Genomic DNA, 21644 nt, shown 5'->3' on the forward strand with positions numbered 1-21644 from the left:
TAGGACACAGGTTCCAAATCCTGGCTCTGGAGTATACCATCCTGCACATTTTGGTGTTTTCCCAGCTTTAACGCATCCACTTCAACTCATGAAGAGCTGTTAATTAGCTGATTAATTGGATCAAGTGTGTTGGGAGCAGGTAAATGCTATTATATGTAGGACATTTGACCATGGGGTTTATGTGAAGTATGGCAACACAACACAATGGCATTGTAGTCTGCATATTCTGAGATGGAAGTTCCATCCAGCCATCCATTTTCCATACTGTTTATCCTACACAGGGGTGCGGGGAACCTGGAAACTATTCCAGGGAACTTTGGGCACACAGCAGGGGACACCCTGGACGAGGTGCCAGCCCATCTCAGGGCGCAATCGCACTCCCATTGAGATGGAAGTTAGTACAGTTAATACAAAACAACATCGCTACAGACCATGAGAACTTATTGCAGCAAAACACAAACACAAAGAAGTGTTGTTAAAGGTCTGTACATATGATTAAAATACATAATTACTTGACATAACTATTTTGATGGTTTATGGATAATGTAATGATTATTTAGGTTGTTGATAAAAGATGAAAACATAATTCCAAAATATTATTAGCAGAACAGAATAGGCTGTTTTAATAAAACAGATTATGTTTAATAATGCCCAGTTGCAAATTGTGACTGAATAAATTAATGTTCAGTCTGCCTTTGTAAAATTACTGAGGCAAAAACAAATGTACAAACTATCAATCTATTGTGAAGGTTAACACACTTCTGTCATTTCACTTGTATATTCTTGAATCTCCCCCATGCTGAAGAATGACTAAGGAAAGTTGGCCTCTGAGTCTCCTCATATGCATACCCCAGTGAAACAAGAATTCATGGATGGCCACTTAAGTGTTCCTAAATCCTCAGGTTAGCACGTTTGTCTCACACCTCCAGGGTTGGGGGTTTGATTCCTGCTGCGGCCGTGTGTGCGGAGTGTTCTCCCCATGCTGTGGGGGTTTCCTCTGGGTGCTCTGGTTTCCTTTCCCAGTCCAAAGACATGCATGGTAGGCTAATTGGCGTGCCCAAAGTGTCCGTAATGTATGAATGGGTGTCTGAATGTGTATGTGAGTGTGCCCTGCGATGGATTGGCACCCCGTCCAGGGTGTACCCCACCTTGTGCCCCATGCTCCCTGGGTTAGGCTCCAGGTTCCCCGTAACCCTGTAGGATGGATGGGAACATGCTCCAGGTACATTTCTATTTGCCTATAATTGTGACACGTATTAATTATATATTTTTAATAAAAGTTTTATTTTCTTAGAATAATTTCTCTCATCTAAGCTAATTAATCACAGACATTTACCCCCAACCTTGTTTTTATGCATCTTCACTAAGGGTGCCAATAATTGTGTATCTGAATGTAATGTAATATTATATAAAGTATGAGATTATAAATTATTATTATTATTATTTTATTTTAATTATTATTATTATTATTTTTACTGCAATGTGGTTTCTTGTGTTTGGGTGAATAATGAGGAATTCAGTTCAGTGACGTCATGAAGACAAACCACTCTCCCATAGCTTCCCATAATCTCCCATAAAAGTGACAGATGGCTTGAACAGCTCTGCAGCAGCCAGTAGGAGTGTTGGGGGCGGGACTTGTGTCCCTGGAGCGCCCTGACGCTGGACACTTTGATTGGCTGTTCTGCTCGACGTCGACGTCGGCTTTAGCTTGTTCTAACGCTCTCCTTTCAGCGAATATAAAGCACACGAGCAGAAAAGAACGGCCTTTTTGGGTTTGGTGGATTTCCCCCTTCATTAGCGTGTTATATCGATATTTATTTGATTAAAGCTGCGATATTCTTGCGGAATATGGCGGACACGGTATGCTAAGGCTCCATACACTGGCCCTGGGTGAGGCGTGATGTTTTCAGAGAGTTGCTGGGAAGAGCACGCGCAGCAGGAGTGTAACGGGATCAAGAGCGCGAGCTACTGAGAACAGTTCGGTATCAGAATGGCTGGAATGTGTAACGGCTCCACATCTGGCCCGGGTGACATCATCCAGCTGAACGTCGGCGGAACTCGGTAAGGGCTCAACCAAAAGGGCTTCAACAGAACAATAGTCGCATGTTATTTGTGTTGAACGGAAACTATGAGATGGGCTACAAGTTGGTAACGCATTTCTACAGGCCTGAATCCAGTTACAGAACTTCTGAGTGAAACACAGGAACCGCCTCAGAGCAGATGTTCTCTACTGAGCTTTATGGCGCACGGACTTGTTTACAGTTTTAGGTGGTTGTTATGGACACAATACACCATACTCATCACTGTGCATGTTAAATCTAGGCTTCCTAACAATGCTGTTAATTTACATTTACATTTATTCACTTAGCAGACGCTTTTATCCAAAGCGACTTACAAATGAGAAAGATACAATCAAAGGCTGTTCAGTAATAGTGTTGAGACTTGTTCAGTAACAGTGGAGTTGTTCTAAAAGTATTGACGCTACCTCAGGAAAGTATAGTAATTTAACATAATATCAATATAATAATGTGTATTATTACTCAGCTCTACAGTATTCTTCAAACAGCCCGTAACTGTCATTGCAATCTTGTTTTACATAAAGTTAATAGACTATAGAATTAATCAAATTTATGGGTTATATCTCAAAAGCCAATATAATATAATAGATATGCATGTATGTATGTTATAGTAGCAACATTTAAAACAATAAATAACAGTAACACATGCATGTGTATGTGTGTGTATATATATGTGTGTGTGTGTGTGTGTGTGTGTGTGTGTGTGTGTGTGTATATATATATATATATATATATATATATATATATATATATATATATATATATATATCTCATCATATTGAATGTACAAGGTGTGTATTACTAAAACATGTACAATATTATGTCACACCACAAGAGTGCAACATGCTGAATAAACTCACTTGAACCCCGGTGATTGCTAGCAGTTATAGTTCATTCAGTGTAGTCTTTAACAGGACAGCTCAGGCATTGAAGTTGAACGCTTATGTTGTAAATGTATTAATTTGTTGCGTACTTATATTGAAAGCTAGCGATATGAACTGGGATTTGAACTCGGAGTTTTCTGCTCAATACCACATATTAAAATCATTGTCATGGTGTTTGTTCAATGTTTGTTTCTGCATTGAAAACCAACATGCAGAATTCCTTATGCACTAATGTGTAAGTAGCCGAAATCAGATGACAGCCGTTTAAGATTCTGAAGCTTATGGCCAGCTAAGTGTACAAGAGACATTAGAAACTGACCTTATGTCATGGCAGAGCATGACCCTACAATTGACCCAGGGTTTCAGAAGACAAATATTTTAAAGCTGGTGTTTCAGATAGATAAACTGTACCTATGGAACTGTACTGCTTCATGTCTACCTGCTCCTACTATGCAAGGCCCTTATAGTTATAATTCTCTGACTGGATTAAATCAGGGAGAAACATGAACGGAACCCAACGTTGCTGTATTTTCACCTTGAACCTAAATGTAGAAAGTGAAGGAGCAAATAATAAATAATAAAATAAAGGCGCAAACACTGCATTTGATAGTGAGGTTCCTTCTGATATCTGCTGTATATGGAGTTATTACTAGCATGTGTTCTCACGATGTTGTGACCAGATCAGAACATTGCAGTGATGGAACAACATCTTTTGGTCCATGTTTACTGTCCAATCATGATGCCTTAATGTTAGATGGCAAAATGATCACTTGACTAGAAGTGCTAGGTTGGATATAGAATTTTACATGCATCAAGTTTTAGTGAAGCAGGGACGATGGCCACTCAGAACTTGGCCAAAGTCGATGTTCCAAAAAATCTTATCTTCATTTGGAAATTGTGATCAGTATAAAAAGTGCTCTTTTTAAATTATTTTTATTTTAGATTTAGCACCTCAAGACAGACGCTTATGTGGATTCCAGACTCTTTCTTTTCAAGGTAAGACTGAAACAATATTTGTTGCAGATTAAAAGGTTTTGCTTAGACCTGATAAGTTCTTCTGTTTCTGGAAGGATCATTTTAGGAAAGAGAATTGACCACATTTACAGAAGAAAGAAATTACCACAGTGACTAGAACAGGATTGTGGTGATATGGTCTTGATCAATGCTTTACGTGTCTTGTTTTAGTTTACTCAGTGGGAGAATATCAACACTAAGGGATGAAACTGGAGCCGTAAGTATAAGAATTAGATATGTGTCTTCTGTTTAATTTTAATATTTGAATATCCAGACGAGCTAAAGAATCGATATTCAGTTCACGACTAGGAAAGGAGGGGCGGGCAGATGCTGAAACGTGTCTTTAATTAAGTATAATTTCCACTGCAATGAAACTTTTTCTTCTATTGTTGCTGGTGCATGTGTTTGTGTTTGTCATGCCCGGACTGCTGACACCTTCCAGCAATTGTATGTGCAATAAATACCACAGTCATACAGCCATCTTTCCCCTTTATTCTGTGGCTATGTTCTGAACAATGTGCCGTTCACTATTAAACGTGCTAAGTTGGCTGAACTTTGCTAACTTGCGACACTGGGGTTGGAGTCCGTTCATCCCTCAGTGTACCAGTGTGGTCAAACACCCTCTCTAGGGTTACTCCTGTTTCGGGTCACCACAGCAGATCACTCGTCTCTGTGTACATGGTGGCAGAAGATTTAAACCGGATGCCCTTCCTGTGTGCACTGGCTCGTGCAACCCTCCAGTGGCTGGGGCTGGTTCCCTGACCCGGTGAGAGCACCGCATGCTAGCCACTAGTCCACCAGGGAACCACCTCATGAGTTTCCTCTCACGTCCCAAAAACATAGCATTGCACCAAAAAACTTCCCCATGGTGTGTTTGTGTATGGTGCCAGCGTACCATCCAGGGTGCATTCCCATCTCATGCCTGGGGTTTTGCGACCGTGACCATCATACAGCATTTACTGAAGATAAATGAACGAATGAAGAAAGGTTTGCTGATGATACTATGGTGGTGGACCTTGAAAAATGGCACAGAGACAACAATACATCACTTAATCACTTTCGATCAAACAAAAGAGATGATTGTTGATTTCAGGACGACCTGCAGTGGTCACTCTCCTCGGCACATAATCTGTACAGAGAGTCCACGTTTTTCAGACTCCTTGAGCACAGAAGCGAAAATCTCATTGGATTAATTTTGCACGTTGTACTTCTGAAACCAGTGAAATAAATAAAGAAACGCACGGTGTATGTGAGAGCAATGAAGACTGTAAAATGAAAAGCAGAGCCGTTTCCCCTGGAACGTTCTCGGTGAGCCAACCTGACAGCCCTGAACTTGTAGGCAAGTAATTGCCCAATTCTGTATTCCTAATTTAACACCATGCATGTGCTTTTCACGCAACCGTACACTACATCACGTTTTCCAGCACTACCTGAGCCGTATCCCACACGCGTAACCACTTTAAAGTGAAAATGATGAATCTTCCATAATTATGTGTGGCCTACTCTGTCTTTTTGTTGTTGTTGTTGTTGTTGTTGTTGTTTTTGGCTAAAATTAAATTAAAAAAAACAAACACTTGTCATGATTAGTGTGTGCATGCTTGATAAATTGCTTGATTGTGCAGTCAAACTGAAAGCCTGTATCTTTTGCACTATAGATCTTTATTGACAGAGACCCGACCGCATTTGTGCCCATTTTAAACTTCCTTCGTACTAAAGAGTTAGACTTACGGTAAGTTACGATCTCTTGAGTTTTAACTTGTTATTAAAATGGAGAATTGGTGAAAGTATTGGTTAGGTGATTCTTTTGCGCATTAACTTATACATCACTGTTTTAGAGGGGTCAGCATAAGCATTCTGCGCCATGAAGCTGAGTTTTATGGGATTACACCTTTAGGTATAACTTACTTAGACATTTCTTAAATGACACAAATATAAATTAATTTATTATGAACGTAATTGCATAATGATATCGCATAATGTTTGCTGCCACAAACCCCCCCCCCCCCCCCCCCCCCCCCGCCCCCTCCTGCGGTTAGTTCGACGTTTGCTGCTGTGTGAGGAGCTAGAGAGATCATCATGCGGAAGTGTGCTATTTCATGGCTACCTCCCACCACCAGGTAGCTGTTACTTAATTATTTAGAAAAGTTATTAATGATTGCATATTGAATTTTGTCAGAACAGCAGTGATTCAGACAAAAAAAAAAAGTTTTTTCTTGTCAATGACAACTCTGTTGGATCTTTTCTTGCGTTGTTTTTCTTCCAGCTATCCCAGCGCGCAAATCTGCCAGTGGGCAGAGTGCAACTGCTGGAGTCCAGGAGGAGTACCCAGGCCTCAGTGGAGCGGAGGGGGGCTTCTCTCGCTCGAGCTCACACACGGCTCTGCCTGGACCTAACGGAATGGAGGGAGGCACGAGACTTTGTAAGAACACTCTGTGTAAACAACTCGGCTTGTGTTACATTTTACATTTAAACTCGCCTCCGATCTTCACATATCGAGGCAGTCACACAGTGTTAAATATTAGTTCAATGCTATCAAAACTGGTTACAGGCATGTTGTTCTAATCGCTACTGAAATTTTCAGTTTTCCCTGTTTGTCAGTTTTTGGCATTGAAATGATATCAAAATATCTTCTGAATCTTTTCTGTGTAAGGTACCCGTAAAGTCCTTTTAACTAGCAAAATAAGCACTAGCATTTTCTTAACTCTTTTAAAATTAGTTCTTTCATCTCACTTAGCGTTATTAAAATCAAAAGCTGATTAGTAAATTAATCTACGTTTACACGTGTCTAGCAAAATGGCTGCCCTTTAGAATGTATTTAGTAACAGCCCGTGTCTAAAGTTGCCAAAACAACAGCATAACTGCCAGCTCTTCTGGCTATAAAAAAGTAGGATCTACAGCAATAGGATAAAGAAAGTACACCCTCCTTCAATTCTGTTTTTTTTTTTTAAATCAGGGCCTTAATAACAATTATGTGGTCCTCACCAACTTCTAGAAACAAACAAATAACCTCAGGTGACCAAAAAAAGCCCACAACAGATTTCAATATGTAGCCATTTTTTCACCCAGAAAGTGAACCAACAATCAGAAATCAGGTAGGAAAAGGGAAGTACACCCTATAATTCAGTAACCTGTAGAACCACCTTTAACAACAATAACTTGAAGTAAACATTTTCTTTAGGAGTACACAGCCAATAAACCAGCTTATTGAAAAGTTAAGGCATCATTACCTAGTATTACTGAACGAATACTATGAAACAGCAACAAGGAATGAAAACATACTGGATTATAGTGATTGTGCCTGATTGTGAATATCATCAGGGCGAGATCAGTCACACCTGCAAAACATGAGGCGCCTACAAAAATCAGGGACTAATGATCATGGAATAGTGAGAAGTGAGAGTATTAATGTAGCTGTCCAGGAGATATCTCTCAGAATGACAACACATCGAACACTGAATTCCCTGCAAATGCCCTTTAACCATAAGCCAAAAGTGCAGGAGGTCTGTTTGCAACGTGTTATCAAAACTCAAACTGCTGTAAAGTTTACTTAATGAATGTGTGACATGTTGATCTATATCTGCTCCTGCATCAGCTAGACATTGTGACACTCCGTTTGAAAATCCTACATAATTCAGGGCCATGCTTAATCTCAAGTTAAAACGGCCCATAAAACATTAACAAAACCTTTTGATTTAAGCTTAAAAACTAGAGAACTGTAATATTCACCGCAACGGTCTAACGTTGTGGAGAGAACCGCAGTGCAACCGAGTTTAATGTCTTCATCTTTGGCCTTAAGCAGAAAGAGAGAAAAGCATAGTACAAAACAGATCGCTTATTAACTCTGCTTTTCCAAGTAAAACTGAAACGAGACAGAACCATCATTGATTCAGAAGAGTACATTAAAATATGACTAAAAGAAGTCTAGTTCTGTAAGAAGTCCAGTCTTACTTGAGGACTTATGGCTTGATCTGGCACTACAGCATTATGTGTAACGATCACAGTCAAAACAAGTCATCATTAAAAATGATTTAATAGAGATGTAAGATAAAATTAAATAGAGGAAATAACATATTAGCTAGAGAAAGAGCTGAGTGAAGCTAAAACTTTTTAAACTTGTTTGTGTGTGTATGTATGTGTGTAAAATAAATAAATAAATATATATATATATATATATATATATATATATATATATATATATATATATATATATATATATATATATATATATATCTCATTCTTTATTTTTTTTTTCTCTACACATTTTATAATAATAATAAAGTCATCAAAACTCTGGAGTAACACAAATGGAACTATGGGGATTATGTTGTGATTAAAAAATACTAAATAAATCAATAATTTAGTATTTTAGCATCTTCAAAGTAGACCCCCCCGCTTTGAATTTCCAGAAATGTATTCTTGGCATTTTTCTCAACTAATTTCTTGTGGAATTTCCCTGAGACGTTTTTTAAACACCTACACTGGACTCTTATTGGCTGCTTTTTGGAATATTTTGCTCCAAGTCATCCATTTAAAAATATTTTTTTGTAAATAAAATGTTAGTTTTCTAATGAAAGACATGAATATGTTGACACGATTATATTTTAGTCTACAACACCGATTTCAAACATTTAATCACACACCTTCAGATTAAAAGCTTTTTAAGATCATGAGAAACATTTCAGTCGAGTGTCCACAAACCTTTGACCAGTAGCATGTATGTATTTGGTCGTGTGTATATATAGTGAGAATTGTACCTTGTCCAACTAAATTTCAGCTGGATCGGCAGTTGATCCCAGGAAGGTGCTCATTGTTGCTGGTCATCACAACTGGATAGTAGCTGCCTATGCTCATTTCGTCATTTGCTACAGGTAAAGCTTGTCAAACTTACAAAGTTTACTCAAAGAGAAAACATTTGGACTTGCCTTCTCAATTCTTCTGACTGTTGCATAGGATAAAGGAATCCTCAGGATGGCAGCAGGTGTTCTCAAGTCCTTACCTAGACTGGGCCATTGAGCGTGTTGCGCTAAACGCGAAAGTAGTCGGTGGTCCCCATGGTGACAAAGACAAGATGGTTGCGGTGTCATCACAGAGCAAGATCATCTTGTGGAGTATCCAGGATGGGGGAAGTGGCAATGAGATAGGTGAGAGAAATGGGGTATAAGCAAAAAAAAAAAAAATGCTAAAAATACATTTTTACCTCAAAAATGATACAAATAACAATATAACTTTTACTTATTTGACCTGATAAATGTTATCTGTATTTCTGAAGGTGTGTTCAGTCTTGGCGTGCCTGTTGATTCTCTTTTCTTCATTGGGAGTCAACTGGTAGCCACCAGCCATACTGGGAAGGTTGGTGTGTGGAATGCAGTGACGCAACACTGGCAAGTAAGAGCATTCATTTAAAAATTAGCATATAATCATAAAAAAAAAAGCTTTGTTCTTTAGTTTGCACCAGATGCTTAAGGTAGTGTTTAATACAATAACATGTCATAACACTTCAAGAGTTACTCTGTCAAGCCAGACTTCATTCAAGCTTCATTCAGCAAGAGTCTGGTAAGTTTCATGAATGAATCGGCCAAGAACTGAGTACTTTTACAGAACGAGGAAATTTGACTGACATGGTAGATGATCAAGCACAACTTTTTTTCCCCGCAGCTCATGAACAAACACATATGACCCTCACTAACCAAATCATTGCACAGAAGTGTGTGTACTTGGAATGAATCCGATTGGAACCTTCTAGATCCTGAAGTTTGTGGCCAGAAAAGTGCACCTAAGTGTGCGAGTTAAACATTTTGTTAATCATAAAAACGAAACAGTTTAAAACCGTTTGAGATGAGAGTCTTCGGTCATGTCATTTATTTAATTTATCAATCTGTTGATAACGTTTGATCGATTTCAATTGAAAACGGATCTGAATACGACGAGCCTTGGATTGAGTCCAGACTACTGAAGCATACGTTCTCATGTCAAGGTGCTGTATCGTGATAACACACTGTCTTTGTCGTGTAGGTGCAGGATGTTGTGCCCATCACCAGCTGCGACACCGCCGGATCCTTTCTTCTTCTCGGATGCAATAATGGCTCCATTTACTACATCGGTAAGTAACCAAGCCACGGACAGATGAGCCGAGTTAACAGCTGCACTCTTCAAGGCATGTAGGTAATCTTCTGCAAGGAAAGTAATCTCAACCCTTCGCCTCCTTTTTGAGAGCGACTGTATGGGTATCTATGCAAGAATAATACTATAAAAACAGAAACCACATGAAGTAACCCAGATAGGCCATAAAGTTTAATTATGATGCACACTTTTATATAAAAAGAGATTCAACGTTGTTCAATTGTCAACAATGAAAACAGTAATTGTAGAATAGATAGGAGGTAAATTAGTCTGCAAGATCAAAAGGGGAAATTTTCTTCTTTTCGTCTTTTTTTTTTTTTTTTTGTTTTGTTTTGTTTTTGTTTTCATGGAAATTTTTCAGACATGCAGAAGTTCCCACTGAGAATGAAGGACAATGACCTCCTGGTGACCGAGCTCTATCACGACCCTTCAAATGATGCCATCACAGCCCTCAGTGTCTATTTAACACCTAAAACCAGTAGGTGACCTGCATGAACCTGAGAACGAACACGTCCGCCCTTTTTATCATCTACTGTTCTTCACAACGCACTCTCCTTCATACTTAACAGTTTAATTAAATACCCAGTTAAATCTTCTTTTACATGTTGAACTGAAGGTTGGTTATGGGGTTCATTTTCTTTGTAGGCGTGAGCGGAAACTGGATCGAGATTGCGTACGGTACTAGTTCAGGCGCAGTGCGTGTGATAGTGCAGCATCCGGAGACGGTTGGATCTGGGCCTCAACTGTTTCAGACGTTCACAGTCCACCGCAGCCCTGTCACGAAGATCATGCTGTCTGAGAAACACCTCGTGTCGGGTAACGTTGTTCTGGAAAATATCCTTCTCTTGTTGACACTTGGCTGTCTGTGGATATGTGTGAATGAGACTGCAAAAAAAAAAAGTAGTAGTTTGGCCATTTCCTGATTGAAGGGTATGAAAAGATTATGAATGGGGGGGAGAAAAGAAATGATTCTATGATTTTTTTTTTTTGTGTTGCAGTGTGTGCTGACAATAACCATGTGAGGACGTGGACAGTGACTCGCTTTAGAGGCATGATCTCCACTCAGCCTGGGTCCACGCCGCTGGCTTCCTTCAAGATCATCTCGCTGGAGGAGACCGAGAGCCACAGCAGTTACTCCTCTGGCAACGACATAGGTGAGTGGCAGGAGGAAATGACAATCCTTAAAGGACCTTGTCTTCAAGAAACCCAGAGGAGACCTAGTGTACACCTAGACCTAGCCTTGGTACGTTTGTACAAACGGTACAGAAATGAGCTTATCTATTTATTTCCATACAGGCCCATTCGGAGAGAGAGACGACCAACAAGTATTCATTCAGAAGGTCATTCCGATAACCAACAAACTCTTTGTGCGTCTCTCCTCCACTGGAAAGAGGTATGCGCAGACAAAAAAAATTATATCACGTCATATGTATATGGAATGTAAATCACTGGAGATCGACCGATCAGTGGATTTTACAGATCCCGATAACTAATTGGGCGGTACCTGCCGATGACCCATGGATCTACCGGTAGTTTTTGTTAAAAAATTCGTACCGAATGAAATCGTAACACTCAAAGTAAAATACTGCTGAACTTTATTACAAAAATAAACTTTATTACTGACTGTACCATGAAAATGTACTGTACTTAAAAAAAAAAAAAGAAAAAAAAAAAAAAAAAAGAAAGAAAGAAATATTAAAATAAATAACAGATATGCATCCAAACAGAGACATCCAAAATGGGGGAAAAAAAAAAAAACTTTAAATAACACAACAAAATTTGTCAGCGATAACCTCTAGAGGCCACTCTCGCGCCATATAATGAGGGCGGACCAATGTGAGCCGCTCCCGGAACTAACACAACCAGGGAAAACTATCTATGTGGATTTTTGCAGACAACCCGATAGTTACAGCAATCGTTTATTGTTGCCGATTAATCAGCGAAACCGATCGATCGGTCGACCCCTGTAAGTGATGAATTTATACGGGTGCTTGTTGTAATGCAACGTTTGATGAATGAGTGCTGAGGAAACTACATGGTCACTGTGTCTGCTAATAATGACTGAATGAATGAATTCAACTAAAGGATTTGCGAGGTGCAATCAGTGGACGGCACCACCATCACGTGTTTCACAGTGCGCGAGTGTGAGGGTTCCAGTCGTATGGGCTCCCGGCCACGTCGTTACCTCTTCACCGGCCATGCGAATGGCAGCATTCAGATGTGGGATCTAACCACGGCCATGGACACGGCGAACAAGAACGATAGCAAAAGCAAACGTGATGCTGGTGCGACACAATTCAAACATTCGTTTTATTCGCTGTACATGGTTGCAGTTGCACTAAATTGAATTACTTTGTGTGTGTTTTTTTTTTTATTTTATTTTTTTTTCCTTTCCCTTCTTCTCAAGAAGTGGGGGGGCCCACAGAGGAGGAGTTTCTAAAGTTGCTTGATCAATGTGATTTGAGTACATCACGCTGTGCCACGCCCAACATTAGTCCTGCCCCTTCGGTACTGCACCACAGCCGACTTCGAGAGTCCTGCTCCAGGTCAGTCTCGCTGCCACACTGTAAACCAAACCCTGTTCAGTCAGGGGTCTTAGAGCAGTGAGACCCATTTTTAATACTCTTCAGACAACTGAGGCTGTTCAAATCACCTGCAGGTGTATATACAGTACATTTATATAGTGTCATGTAAATGTACACAGTTCTAATAGACTAGCAGAATAATATGCAAATGAGGAAGTGATGGTGTAATGAATGCAGATTTTCACCAGAGTGGATGTTGTAGAGTCATTACGTACGCTTGCCTGAGGAGCACTTAAGTCTATAGTTAATCCTGAGGTATGAATAACCACATGCACTTAAACTCTAAAGTAATAATGATTAACAATAGATTAAAATAGATTAAAATGAGATAATACACCTGGGGCGGGGGGGACCTCACTGAAATCACCTTCAAATTTTTTTTTCTAAGATAATATTCTTTCCTTCAGCCTCCAGCTGCAGGCACAAGAACTCTTGGCAGAGACTGCCACATATGGCGCTGTACGTCCATACCGGGAGAGCCCACTGCTGGCACGTGCCCGTCGCACGGAGAGCTTCAGCAGCTATCCAGACTTCCACACACTCAACCTGGCCAAAGTCCTGAGGGAACACGGTGGGCATTGCAGCGGCACTGACGATGACAGCAACGGCGACAAGAGGAGCTCAGAGAGTCCAGCGAGCACTACAGAAAGCCCCAGAGACCCTCGCCGCAGGGCACACTCCTCTGATGAAGGCACCTCTGAGTGCAGAGCGGAGGGTAGGAGGAGAGGGACGCTTGATGGGAACTTCCCAGGCCGAAAGAAGGCACCTCCAGTCCCTCAGCTGAGCTCGGTGTCTGTGGGGAGTGAGGCAGGAGGCAGTGACTCGTCCAGCACTGCCTCGCCGTCTCCGACTAAAGTGTCCACTTCACCACGGCACCGCAGAGCCTTAGACATGAGTGAGTGACCACTCTGAACACTAAAACAGTGTATATCTACAAACAAATACATACTGAAGCAGTATTACCATAAACGTAAACATAAACACATCCCTGAAGGAGTGTCTCTGGTGAGAAAAGCATAGATAGAGATCTATAAAGCAGCAAGTTTAGCAGCTAAATGAATATTTAATATATACTATATGTAACTTCTTACCCAGTTCTCAAGCACTTTAGTGTCTGTTAATATTCTAATCCCTGTAAAGGTTCGGACAGGAACGACAAGGCGAAAGTAATGTCACTACAGTGAACTAACTCGGAACTAACTAACTTTCATAGTGTTCACTTCTTTTCTGTAAAGCAGCCGCACTTTATTTTGCTCTTTTTCACGTTTTAAGAAGGGAATAATCTCAAACATTTGCAGGTGCCTTTTTCCTTATGAGCTTATTAAATTTTTCCCCCTTTTGGGTTGTTTTTTGGGTTGGATAGTTCACAAAGAGGAACAATGTTCAGTGAAACAGGTTCACTTAGTACCAAACCCTGTTTTAAAATGTTCCTGAGACTTTTATAGAGGTGTAGCCATGGTTTGTTTTTTTTTTTTTTTTTTTTTTTTTAAAGATTAAACAAGCATTAAGCATGTCAGTTCCGTTCAGTTTAAGTCAGAAAACCAGGCTGATGCATAAATATTTTAGTGTCCACTAATGTTTAATTTTGTACTCCTGGTAGACTGACTGTGTGGGGATACAGAGCTCAAAGGGGTTTGGTATATTATTATATGCTGAATATTAATTCTGATACAAAATATTTACTTATGAGGTTTTTTTTTTTTTTGGAAAAAACATTTCCCAAGCTAGTTTTACAGACAGCCTACAAACATGCTTTTTCTCTTTTATGCAATTGGTACTCATTAAAGCGGAATCTGTTAAAGTAAATGTATGAATACGTAACTTGTTAACATTATATGGCTATAATATGCCTATGCTGTTAAAAAAAAAAAAAAAAAAAAAAAAAAAAAAAGAATATATATTACAATATATAAAGCTAATTATTGTATTTGCACTTAGTGTATTACAGCTGTGATTGATGAAGTATGCTCTCACTCTGTGTGTGTGTGTGTGTGCGCGCGCATACATACACACACACACACACACACACACACACAGTAATTATACTTACTGAAAGAAAGCGCTGTCACTTTCTGCTTAGGCATTACCCGGCTATGTTTACAGCTTTAACTCTAAAAGTGAAATGTACAGGATATAGCTATTGATGTGGCATATGATAAATACTTTGAATCGTAAGCCATTATGCAGATCTATATATTATTAAAGTGTATTACATGTTTGCATTTGAAATATAACAAAGGTTTATTAAAAATATTTAATGCGCACTGGACCTATTTCAATGAAAGAAATGTTGGAGTATATGCATAATACGGCAAGGCTAGGTGATTTGTGTTTTAAATGAATCGTTAGGTATTTACAGGCAGGCAGCACACAGTTAATCTGTTTACTGACATTTGAATTGGATGGAATTAATTTTCTTTCCCGTTCTTGGCGTTACCTTTTTTTTCTCTTAACATGCATTCAAACTTACTCGTTTGTACTAATATATAACACTATGTTGTTGCTGCTGCCGTTTAATGATCACAGTAGCATACTTTACATGGACATAACAAGCCTAACTTAGTTACTAAAGAGTGAAATGACAGTAGAATAATTGATTGTATAGTTGATTTGAGTGTTTTCCTCTTTATCTATAACAACACTTTCTGGGATTAGCAACTATACATCATGACTATGTCATCATACTAACCTCTTGTTCTGACTGACAAAAGATAAAATCTTATGTCACAGTTTAAATCGACTAATCCTATTGAAGTATAAAAGCATACGTTTGCTCGAACGAAGGCTGTTCGAATTTACTGGTGTATCCAAGTTACATTCTGCACCTTAATGAACGCTGAACGAATTAAACGAGCGAGGCGTGTCCGCGTGAAACGGGAAATATATTTTAGTCAAAGGAGTTCAAGAGCAGTTTACATGTAATACTAATTAAGGTACAGGACTGACTTGAAATCGTTTGTACTTTCGCTTACAATAAAGAAATAACAACAAAATATAAGAATGCTTTCCGAGTTGTGATTTTAATACAGCAAGTTTACCAACACAACTAGCATGTAAACGCTTCCTTCTAACACGACACATACCCGACATTAAAAAAAAAAAAAAAAAAAAAGGTTTATGAATGAACATGAAAGGACGTTAAAGTACAATCTTATTTGTACAAAAAAATATAAATTACCCAATAAATAATACTGATAATCTCTTTACAAATCTCAAAAGAGCAACTGAAAGTATTTGATAATTGTTGTAACGGAGGCATTGAACAGAAGGTTACTCTTAGGATCTCCGTATTGCTATAATGTATAGGTTTAAAACAACCCCTATGAAAACACATGCATCTAAAAATCCACATGGAATATTATAAAGACAACAGATTTCAACATGATACAGTAAAATACCTACTGTTTGGTTGGCACTGTCACAATTCTTTCTACTATATTGCTCTATTCAGTAGGCACAGAGTCACACTAGCTATGTTTCCATTACTAGCATCCTATAAATACACATACAGAATCAGAAATGACTTCTGTGATGGATGTGGGGGAAGAAGACCAGCAGCGTGTGATGGATTGTTACAGTCCTGCTTAGCCGATAGTCGATTGATGACTGGATGTGTGTGTATATGTGTATATCTGTCTCTAAAGTTCTGAGATTAAACAGGGTTCAGAATGCACTTAGTCTTCAGGGAAAAGAGGCAAGGTGTGATATGTTTGTGCTTAAACATACGGGGTCGCTGTATAGTATTATTTCAATCATATGTATTTTTTCAAACATACATTTTCTTGCAGGTTTATGAGAATGTTTAAGAGAAAATTCTATTAATTATTAAAAATACTTCCTCCGCTTGTGTTTGAGTGGAAAGGTTGGAATAATTTAATAACATTAAATAATAATTATTTCCCATTCTCTTGAATTCTGGAGCCTTTCTATCAGAGCCAGCATGAACATTTTCAGCAGTATGTGTTCTTCTGTGAGTTCGAACCAGATGGGCTAGCCTTCGGTCCCCACATGCATCAGTGAGCCTTGGGCACCCATGACCCTGTCGCCGGTTCACCGGTTGTCCTTCCTTGGACCACTTTTGGTAGGTATTAACCACTGCATACGGGAACACCCCACAAGACCCGTTGTTTTGGAGATGCTCTGACCCAGTCGTCTCGCCATCACAATTTGGCCCTTGTCAAAGTCGCTCAGATCCTTACGCTTGCCCATTTTTCCTGCTTCCAACATGTCAACTTCGAAAACTGACTGTTACTTGCTGCCTAATATATTTCACCCCTTGAAGGGTGCCATTGTACCAAGATAATCAGTGTTAATCACGTCACCTGTGAGTGGTTTTAATGTTATACAATTTTATATGATTTTAATATATATATATATATATATATATATATATATATATATATATATATATATATATATATATATATATATATATATATATATATATATACACACACACACACACACACACACACACACACACACACACACACAAATTTAGGCTTCAAGACTTAATGACAAATTAGCCAAAATAATGGGTAGCCGGATTAATTTGGGATGTACAGGGACGTAACATTTCCCATTATGAAATGAAGGATCGACACGTTGAAGTGAGACAGAAGGCCCTGCTCAAGGAGTTATGTTTTAATTGTATGATTCTTGCTGGTGCATTTATCAGGTCTGTGAGCAAAGTGACTCCATTTTGTATTTAATAAAAACTACGAAAGACTGAAGGACAGGAATCATTTGATATATTACTTTTAAATGTTAGTTTCTGTGCCATACTGAGGTTTAGCCTCTTATGCTAATGGAAACAGCATGTAAAATAATAGGAGTTAAGGTTTCCTTATTAGGAAGCAATACTTAAACTACTTAAAGAGGTAGCTGCCATATATACTGAATGTGTACCTCTAATGTATCTCTAATTCTTAAAGGGGCAATATGAAGAACAAAAATTCCATGATTAATAGTGGATTTAGTCTTTGAGGGTGTGTGTGTGTGTGTGTGTGTGTGTGTGTGTGTGTGTGTGTAGGAATGACCGATCGAGAGAAAGAAAGCTCTACAGGTGTGTGTCTGTAAAGACCGCTTGCTCTTTCTTCACTGAGCTGAAGCCCTTAAGAGAGTCTGCAAGCTGCTCGTCTCCAACATACTGCAAAAAAGAAGACACAATGTTATGGTGACCACAATGTAATACACAGTAAAGACTAAGCATAACATCTGTGCATCACATCAACACACACATCTCACCATGCCACTATCAGTGCCCTGCAACTCTGTGTCCCATGTCAGACCCGCCAGAGATTTCTTATCCTGCGTGTCGATCAGCTGACTAACGCTGCGGTGCAGGGAATTCTGGGAGTAGGCATGGCTAAGCTGGCTCTGACTGGGAACACGCAGCATGGATAGGGTGCTCTGGTAGCCGCGATTGTTGATGCCGAGCTTCGTATCAGTCAGACCCTGAGAAATACACACAAACTGGTGGCAAAAATTTCTTCCAACTTATTCATAGGCAGAGAAAAACTACCAAACCCAGCACGTCATAACCATGCAAAAGTGAACAGATAAGAACAGAGAGTCGACAACTTAAAGAGACAAGGAAGTAAACGAGATTAGCAGTGTTAACCGTAGATCGAAGCAGCACAACAGGGTTTTATCAGGGTATATCTGGGGGAAAAATTGCTGCTTTTCTACTAAATCAAATCAAATCTAAGTCAACAAGCCCGTGTACTACGTATAAACAATCAGGAATCTGTCTTCGGGACTGTCGTTTTTATGTTTACAAAACCATCTGTGCTGCTTAATTTGCAAATCAAGGGCAGTTCTTCAATCAAGCCAACACCACACGTGACAGTTTGAGTGCCAAAGTTTGCATCCCTCTTGGTTTTTGGCAGGAAAAAGGCAAAAAGTTTATCTAAACTATAGAATTCTAGGTTCATTTAACAGCGTCTCAACACTGAAAACTGTTACAGCATCCGAGTCTTAAAACGAGCTGTTACATTAATTCACTGGCACCCTCTAGTTCATTTATTTGAATGTCCCACATTAATGTTTCTAATAGACTTTAACTGTAAAAGGTGCAACACCTGATTTTATTTAGTTCAAATAATCTGGAAAATATGTAGAATATAATTTTAAAAAATAACCGATGGTTTACTGCATGTGTGTTACATGGCTGAGAAAACCCATCTGGAAAACTGCCTTATGGTTCAGAATGCTTGTTGTTTGTGTTTGGATGAGCCTCTTGGTAGGCATTTTATACACATTCCCCAAAGGCTCTTCCACTCACTGACAATCTCAATTCGCAGACAGACTGTTCATCTCCGAGCAAAAAAAAATTACTCTCTTCTTCAGGGAAAAAAAAAACAACTTAATGACAAGCAACACAATAAAACCAACATAAACACTGCCAGTGCTTTTCCATAATGGAGTCATTTATTACTGGTGAAGGGGATGAAGAAGGATGCACCAGCACTGCTATATAAACACAACCTGTATAAAACTTTAAATGATTTGAATGGCTGCCTTTACATAACAAATCAACTAGATACGTTTTTCAATCATTAAGAAAAAAAGCATTCTCATAAATCGTTATGAGTCGAAGTTTGTGTGTTTATAGTGTTATAACTTGACTTTCAAGCAGCCGAATCTTTTAGCTAACAATACTAACACACTAATACCAGAGCGTAGAGCTCATGAGAGCTTACTGCAAAGAAAAAAGGGCAGCAAAGACACCCGTGAACATCTTCATAAATCGTTATGAGCTGAATTTTGCATGTTATAACTTGACCTTTAAACATCTGAGTGGTCTGTCTATACTAATACCAGAGTTTAGTACTCTAGTTAGCATACTAACTCTAGCTGAATCAGTTCTGGGGTGGAGCTTGGTGTATATGGGAACGAACGGGGGTGTGGCTGAAGGAGTAAATAAAATCATTAAGATCTTATTCAACTCCAGCAATTTCGTCCTGATTCATTTCGACAATGCGTTCACATGTAACGTGACCTTTTCAAGTGTTTTGAAAAGAAAAGAAAAAAACAGTTTGACCTCGTTAAAAGCTTCTGAGAGTAGTCAGAAATCAATGGGGTCAGAAAAATAACCGTTACGAGAGTTAAACCTCGGACAGAGCTGGTAAGAAAGATGATTGCTTTGAGCGTGTGAAACAGTAAATGTCATTGTTTTTAAGTATGGGTATGCAAACTTTTGTTCTCAACTGCACTGCATAGCAGCATTTCAGCTGGAAGACGGTAAAAGGGGGAAAAAAAATATTGAAACTGAAAATTATAGAAAGGAGAAAAACTATACTGTTTCATATATAAAGACACTAAAATGCAGGCTGAAAAAAAAAAGGCCAAAACAACCAAACACACATTTCGTGCTCCACAAGCCGTATGCTGTACCTCGGTGTGCATGGTAAAGCCCTTTAAGGTTACACTGCTGGACGAGTCCGGCACATTGTCAAACTGTGAGGAGAGAGTGAGCTGTGAGAAGAGAGAGAGACAGAGAGAGAGGGAGTGGACAATAAGTGCTTACCATTCCTCCATCAGACTGAAGGAGAGCAGTGGAGGCATGGTTAGAGCACAGCTCAGAGCAGGGCCCCTGCAGCGCCAAGAGCACCCAATAACAGCAGGAGGAAAATAGAAAGGCATTCAGAGATGATGAGAAGCACTAAAGTTTCCAGAAAGGGGAAAAGATCTAGCAGTTAATTTAAGTCATGTTTACAGAGATCTTGTGTCGTTTATTGCTTTCTGTTGCATATCCACAAGCTGGCAGCATTAGCAAGAGAGAATAATTGCAGACTAATACCCTCTTGTGGTCATTTGGTGCAGGTACATGTGGGGAAAAAAAGAGTGAAAGAGTGGAAGGCAGCTGGTAGGCAGTATCGGTACTGGAAGGCGGTATCAGTACATTCACCAGCCACTTTAATAGGAAAACCTACCCCAGCTCAATCATGCAATCACCCCTTTAGCCAATGATGTGGCAGAATCACATTTTTCTAGTCTTCACACGTCCTGTTTAGGTGTGCCTGTGTCCAGTGTAGCCTCAGATTCCAGGTCTTGGCCTGACAGGACTATGTGGTCTTCTGCTGTTATAGCCCATCCACCTCAAGGCTGGACATTTTGTGCATGCAGAGATACTTTTCTGTTTACCATGGATGTAAAGAATGATTATTGAGTTACCATAGCTTTCCTGTCAGTTCAAACCAGTCTGGTCATTCTCCTCTGACCTCACTCATCAACTGTTGCATGCTGGAGAAGACCTCCCACCGCCCCCACACACACATATTCTGAAGTTTGATGTGAACGTTAATGGATGCTCTAAACATGTATTTGCATGATTTTATGCATTGCGCTGCTGCCACATGAATTTGATAATTGCAGGAATGATCACGGGTACAGGTGTTCCTATTATAGTGGCTAGTGGGTGTACAGGATTCATGACTCAAAATGAGTCAATAATTTTAATACTAATATCAGTGTGCAAGAATTTGTAAGGATTTGTGTGGCCTCCTTATAATGCACAGCTGAACCTGGTCATTAAGTACATTTTCACAAAAACTCTTCCCAGTGTTCCCAATTTTCACAATGCTTCCTTAGCTGCCTACAAGGCCAGTTCTGATAACATTTTTGCTCTGGTGCTAGATAATGCTGGTTCTATTTAAATTGGTTTTCCCCGCTTGCTTTTATTTCCTTAGAGTAATATTTATCAGATGCATTCTTTGGCTCTTTCACGATTGTACATCAACTACTACTACTAGTCCATCCATTCATCTCTTTTCTGTAGCACTTATCCTACACAGGGTCATGGGGAGCCTGGAGCCTATCCCAGTGCACTTGGGGCACACAGCGGGGGACACCCTGGACGGGGTGCCGACCCATCACAGGGCACAAACATACACACACTTACAATTTGGAAATCAATCAGCCTAGAACACAGCCTAGTTTTTGGACTGGGGAGGAAACGG

At 39.4% G+C, this 21644-nt stretch overlaps 2 protein-coding genes across 3 annotated transcripts in view; one reads left to right on the plus strand and one right to left on the minus strand.

Moving 5' to 3' along the window:
- The first annotated feature begins 1666 nt into the window (after positions 1 to 1666).
- kctd3 (potassium channel tetramerization domain containing 3) lies at positions 1667 to 14582 on the plus strand. 2 transcript variants are annotated; one of them, XM_017477070.3, is made up of 18 exons: positions 1667 to 2061; positions 3905 to 3958; positions 4148 to 4193; positions 5632 to 5705; positions 5812 to 5870; positions 6013 to 6093; positions 6240 to 6395; positions 8751 to 8844; positions 8927 to 9117; positions 9246 to 9361; positions 9989 to 10076; positions 10458 to 10574; positions 10742 to 10912; positions 11095 to 11250; positions 11393 to 11489; positions 12182 to 12381; positions 12504 to 12642; positions 13089 to 14582. In XM_017477070.3, the coding sequence occupies exons 1-18, from the start codon at positions 1991 to 1993 to the stop codon at positions 13582 to 13584; spliced, it is 2406 nt and encodes an 801-aa protein (XP_017332559.2). In that variant the 5' UTR covers positions 1667 to 1990; the 3' UTR covers positions 13585 to 14582. The 2 variants fall into 2 exon arrangements, with proteins under 2 accessions (XP_017332559.2, XP_053538593.1); XM_053682618.1 differs by having other exon boundaries at positions 12507 to 12642.
- Positions 14583 to 17740: 3158 nt separating this feature from the next.
- The window catches only part of ush2a (Usher syndrome 2A (autosomal recessive, mild)), a 233866-nt gene continuing 229962 nt past the window's right edge, over positions 17741 to 21644 (minus strand). Inside the window, exons 70-72 of the mRNA XM_053682619.1 lie at positions 20213 to 20278; positions 17929 to 18138; positions 17741 to 17830 (exon numbers count right to left, since the gene is read on the minus strand). Coding sequence (XP_053538594.1) covers positions 17741 to 17830; positions 17929 to 18138; positions 20213 to 20278 — 366 coding nt within the window. The remainder of the gene's footprint in view (positions 17831 to 17928; positions 18139 to 20212; positions 20279 to 21644) is intronic.

The sequence above is a fragment of the Ictalurus punctatus genome, chromosome 9, assembly GCF_001660625.3.
Source record: "Ictalurus punctatus breed USDA103 chromosome 9, Coco_2.0, whole genome shotgun sequence".
Taxonomy (NCBI): domain Eukaryota; kingdom Metazoa; phylum Chordata; class Actinopteri; order Siluriformes; family Ictaluridae; genus Ictalurus; species Ictalurus punctatus.

Bases quoted from the DNA above. Each gene is read 5' to 3' on its own strand.
- kctd3 (XM_017477070.3), top strand. From the start codon at position 1,991: ATGGCTGGAATGTGTAACGGCTCCACATCTGGCCCGGGTGACATCATC. The intron at 4,194-5,631 runs GTAAGTATAAGA...TTTGCACTATAG, and splicing joins TAAGGGATGAAACTGGAGCC to ATCTTTATTGACAGAGACCC. The intron at 12,643-13,088 runs GTCAGTCTCGCT...TCTTTCCTTCAG, and splicing joins CTTCGAGAGTCCTGCTCCAG to CCTCCAGCTGCAGGCACAAG.